Source organism: Halichoerus grypus, chromosome 11 (assembly GCF_964656455.1).
Source record: "Halichoerus grypus chromosome 11, mHalGry1.hap1.1, whole genome shotgun sequence".
Lineage (NCBI taxonomy): Eukaryota > Metazoa > Chordata > Mammalia > Carnivora > Phocidae > Halichoerus > Halichoerus grypus.
Window position 1 is genome coordinate 102,862,780 of NC_135722.1, and position 5,188 is coordinate 102,867,967.

Here is a 5,188-nt window from a genome sequence, read left to right on the forward strand (position 1 = left end):
GAAAAATGCATGCTGTGATTTTTAAAAACCTGATTAACATAGTTATCACATATAATAGTTATCATATATAATTATATAACATATTAAAAGTCTTCAATAAAATCATAGCAGTACCTTCCAACCCTTTTTTAGAGAATTTTTTTTTTTTAGCTAGGTGAGTTTTAGAGATCCTCTAAGTGAAATTCAATTTATGAATTATAATAGGTTTGAAATGACTCATCAAGTTTACCTTGTTGTTTAGGCAATCTTTTTACTTCTGGATCACCAATTTTTGTCCCATACCACACAGTTGCTAAGGCTCTAAATATAATTTATTAACTGCACCATTGATACGGTTGATATGTAAAAAAGCCAACTCATGTAAGGTTTTGGTTAGTAATTTCTGGTTTTTATTTTATCACTTTTACCACAAGAAATAATTTTAAACCAAGAATTTTTATTAGTCATATATAATAACTAATAGTGAAAATAATCAAATGGTAACATTAAATAGCAATACCTTAGTTATATTTTATTACATATTGTGAAACTGGACAAATTACCTTGAGGTTTTAGGGTTTTTTTAATACTGACTATGAAAAACATTTTAAAACTATCTCCATAGCTATCTAGCTGCTATTTAGACAGAGTATTTTAAAAGAAAAGTGCAATATTGTTAAACATTATCAAAATAACTCAATGAGTCCTCTTCTAGAATTTTAAGAAAGGCTAGGAGGCTTAAGGAAAAAAAAAATCTATATGCAATTTAAATAATTTACACTTTTATGAAATATGCCGAATATTTAGGCCTCAAAAAAAAAAACTACATGCTTCATATTAATGTCCAGTTTAAAGTCCCTTTTAAATCTAGAAAAGAAATTCAAGGAATTTCCCCTTCTATGTTTAAGGCACACATTTTCTTTAACAACTAGAGAGCTTTCAGAGCATAAATGTCATTCTTTTAATACAACAATAATGGGCTTAAATTCTCAGATCATTTTAAGTACACAATTTTATCTGTGCAGTGTATTTGCAATCACTGTAAACCTCTGTCTCAGGAGCTCTCTTTTTTGTATTAGAAAGTTTTCAATAGTATTGGCTTCTTTGAAGAGTCCATCTATCTCGTCAATATAAGATGCATCTACTGCTGCTCTCTCACTAATGAGGAAAAAAAAGTTTTATGTTAAACTAAATAGTTAGAATGTCTAGTGACTATCACAGTGATGTTCTTTATTATGTTATAATTGTTAGCTACTTCATTTAAATAGCTTTGTACATCAAAAAGCTTCATTAATTTAGAAACAGTCTTCAGTAAAAGTTAAATTAGTCATGTAAATATTTTTGACTATTCAAAGTCTCCTGATACTGCAGACTATATATCTTATAATACATTATAATTCTAATATTAAACTATATACATTATTTTAACAACCACAAAAACCATCATCCAAATACAATGATTGTCCAGTAGTTAAAAAAAACCCACCTTAAAAAACAAAACAAAACAACAACAAAAAGAACACCTTATAAACATGATAATCTCAGGCCAATAAAATATTTAAATACACTCTTCAAATATCAGACATAATATTTAAATATTTCATAAATATATTTATTTTATCTTTAATAGCACTCTTATCATTAACTTCAACAAATGGCATTTTTCTCAAAGAAGTTTTTCATTAAATGTTAGAATTTTATTAGAGACCAAAATACATCCAGCCTAGTATTTAGCTCTGGTAATAACAAAACAAAGGATGTTGAGTGGAAAAGTTGGGGTTATTCTTTGAAAATAACCAACTAATCTATTTTAAAAAACTAAGGTAGAAAGAAAAAAAACTCTGAAATTACAATTACTGGATAGGTCTGCAGCCACTAAACTAAACTTCCCATTATGGAGTTTCCAGAAAAAAATTATTTCTAAGAGAAAGACTCAAAAGGATATGCTATAAGTACTTGCCTTAAGATCTTTGCATATGCAGACAACATTAGATTAATTTCCTTGCTCATATCTGTTCAAAAAAAATCACTGAGTAAGTTGCGAACTATAATAAACCTTCTGTATTATAAAATCAATGTTTAGAAATATATGCATTTTATATGTCACCATTCAAATCTTTGTCCAGGGATTCATCTTTATAAAATAGTCCAGAGCTTTCCAAGAAAGAGGAATCTGATTTTCCAAGAGAGGACAGTTGTGGACTCTCTGGCATTTGAGGCTAATAGAAGAAAGTAAAGAAAACAGATAAATAGTCAACAAGATCCTTAGGACAAATGCATTCTGTCCCCCAAAAAGGCAAATAAAACATCTTCCAGGAAAAAAAGCAAACATGCTAGAAACTATACGCATTCATGTCCTAATTAGTCATTTGAAATTTTATTATCGAGAAAACTTTTAGGCCTAACAAGTACCTTGTTCAATATACTTATTATTACTTTGGTTTTACATTAGACTTTGAATATGGTATTAATCCCTTGATGAAAAAGTTTCCTGTATCTTGAACCGGTAGATGTTTCCATAGCAATATAGTAAAACTTTCATTCAGACAATAGGCAAATGCTTGCAAAATTTTGCAAGATAACATAATCTTTAAGGAAGCAATAACGTCCCAAATGCAAACAGATCAAGTAGTGGGAGGAGTGGTGAAGAAGGGCAGAATACAGTGCTCTTAATTAAAAATATCAGCAACTATAGTACCTAAGTATCCTACTTATTAGGGCAAAACAATTACTTAAAATCCTATGTATCATATAGGCATGAACCCATTTCTGTTTCTCCATCACCAATTACAACAAAGAAATTTCATCTCCCAATAGTTTCTTGAAAGCCTATACTATTTAGTGAAAAAGCAGCTGGAGTCAACATAGTTCCTGCTGGGACAATCCCACTTCTGGGGATATGAAAACATCAAATTCCATTCATCAGCAGAACTTTCTTAAATAGAAAAAAATTTGAGAAGCATAAAAAATAAAACTAAAGATTAAGGCTCCAGGAGCATATGGATTACCTCCAGTTCTCTTGGTCTCTTGCAATTTCTAGTATCAGGTTTTACAATGTGACTTGCCATCATATTCTGGAGGCGAGAGCTGCAAGGTTTAGAGGAATGCCAAATATAAGTATGAACTCCATGCTATAGCGTTTTTGAGTCTTTCCCTTTCTTTCCAGTCCCATCAATTTAATTTAGGCTCTCATTATCTGTCACTTATCCGAACTACCCACTTTCTCCCTGCCCTATTCCATCCTCTCAACTGATATTTGGGCAATCTTTCAAAACTGATTACCATATTCCCTTAACTCAAAAACCTTCCCACTCTTCATTGCTCCAGAATGAGCTCAATTTCCATGGTACGGCACCCAAAGTCCTATATCACTTGGGGCCAACCTACCGTTCCTATGATTTTCATCTACACCCTCAGCAAAACTAGTCTCTTTGGCACTTCTGCCTGTTTCAGAATTTAAGATTCTTCTACCTTCAAAAAGTCTTAATGTTGAAATATATCTTATAGTTCATCTAATTCAGTGTCATTTCCCACAGACATGAAAACAGAAGCAGAGACGATGACCAAGTTCAAACAAGTAAAACTGAGCCAGACTAGAAGCAAGATTTCCTGAGTTTCCACTGCCCTATCTTACCTTAATATAGCATCGAATTTTACTCTTAAATTACTTTCCCATAAACTCCGAAAATCATTTCCCTAGGAATCTGAAAGAGTGCGTTTAAACAAAGAAAAAATGTAGAAACCTACAAGGGGATAGCCTCTACATCTTAAGCGATGAGGAGCCTGTCTATATTCGACTATCAATTTACTTTGCTTTTTTTGGAGAAACTATGATGATCTGGATAATTGTAATGAATCTGTTTGATTAGTCATATATCATATTCATATAAACAAGACAGAAAGACAGCAACAACAAATGATAAATAATAACTCCCCTGTAGCGCCCCTGCATCGCTGTCAGTACCTTCCCAGCATGTAAGTGCTGTAAGAGGAGCACGCAGAAACCATACATGCACAGTAGTGCTCGCTTTGCCTTGGGAAGTTCGAAAAGAGAAGCCGACGTGACAGCTGTTCTCTTCTCCCTTCCCCTTTTTCTCTTCCCTTTTCCTTCTACACCTCTTCTCTCCTCTCTCAGAGTAACAGAACGTGCGTGTACAGCAAATGAAAATTTCTACAGTTAGGTAATTCTGTTTCTGCAAAAATAAATTTTTTTCTGTCATAACTAGGGCCCGCCGCTGAATCCAGGCCGGGTCAAAAGGCTGGGGATCCTCCTGTGACACACCCCACTCGCAGCCGCGAAGCTCGGCTGTGCAATCCAATGTTCTGCTGGCCTAGACTTTACCAAGCAATGACCCTGCACCTTACGCAACTTTTTTCTCCTAGTCTTCTCTTTCTTCTCAACGCCTAGTGGGCCCCTGTGGCCATTTCACCTACCTTTTTTCTCACTTCCCTCCCCGCTGTCTTTTCCTCCCTGCTTGTATTTCAGACCCACTAATGTCCCCGTGAGAGACATCCTCTCACTGCCTGGTTTCACACTCTCAAGGGCGCGCATCCCTCCAGCCCCATCCCAAGCCCAGTCTACTACGTGGCGGCGTGACCTTCCTCTTCAGCGAAAGCGCGGGAATGAAGAGACCTGGTTCGCACGCGCGAGCGCAGTCTCCGCGGGCTCCCGGCAGTCAGCGCGTGAATCACGTGAGTCACGTGACGAGCTGCGCAGGCTCCCGGAGCCCAGAGCCGGGCCAGGGCTTCAAGCCCGGCCAGGAGCCCCTCGGCATTTGGCGGAGGGGTGGCTTTCTTCCTCTCGTCTCCCGCTGTTCCCCTGGACTGGGAATCTCTGAAACAAAAATGTCTCCCTTCCTCCAAGTGTGTGGAGAAGATGGGAAAAATCTGAGACTAGTCTCTCCGGAAAGAAGAATTGCCTGAGCGAGGCTGGGTGGGGTGTGTCCCACCCGTTTGGAATGTCAGGAAAGGAACTCAAAACGGGACACCCGACACTACTTCTCAAATAAAACTTACATCCTACACCACATGGCGTGTTTGAAGGAAGTCTGAAGGAGGCCAGTGTTCCCCTAGCTCGCAAGCGAAACTTGCAGACCCAGACTCTCCATTCCTTCGCCTTTTTCTCTGGTGCAACCACACTTTCAGAATCACACCCTTCTGGAAGATTCGTTTCCTGATGTCAATAGGTTTAGTCACCCTTAATTGGCAG

General features: G+C 36.7%; 1 protein-coding gene across 1 annotated transcript; it reads right to left on the reverse strand.

Annotated features, from left to right (window-relative positions):
• Nucleotides 1-467: 467 nt before the first annotated feature.
• Nucleotides 468-4,662, reverse strand: TEX12 (testis expressed 12). The gene is made up of 5 exons (XM_036075461.2): nt 4,578-4,662; nt 2,988-3,066; nt 2,087-2,198; nt 1,940-1,991; nt 468-1,137 (listed from the first exon to the last, which is right to left on the reverse strand). The coding sequence occupies exons 2-5, from the start codon at nt 3,048-3,050 to the stop codon at nt 993-995; spliced, it is 372 nt and encodes a 123-aa protein (XP_035931354.1). The 5' UTR covers nt 3,051-3,066; nt 4,578-4,662; the 3' UTR covers nt 468-992.
• Nucleotides 4,663-5,188: the final 526 nt, after the last annotated feature.

What these genes read in the sequence shown, in the direction of transcription:
- TEX12 (XM_036075461.2), bottom strand. Translation starts at nt 3,050, where the DNA reads ATGATGGCAAGTCACATTGTAAAACCTGATACTAGAAATTGCAAGAGA. An exon ending in AGAGACCAAGAGAACTGGAG is followed by an intron (nt 2,199 to 2,987) that starts GTAATCCATATG and finishes TTCTTCTATTAG; the next exon opens with CCTCAAATGCCAGAGAGTCC. An exon ending in CCTGGACAAAGATTTGAATG is followed by an intron (nt 1,992 to 2,086) that starts GTGACATATAAA and finishes TTTTTTGAACAG; the next exon opens with ATATGAGCAAGGAAATTAAT.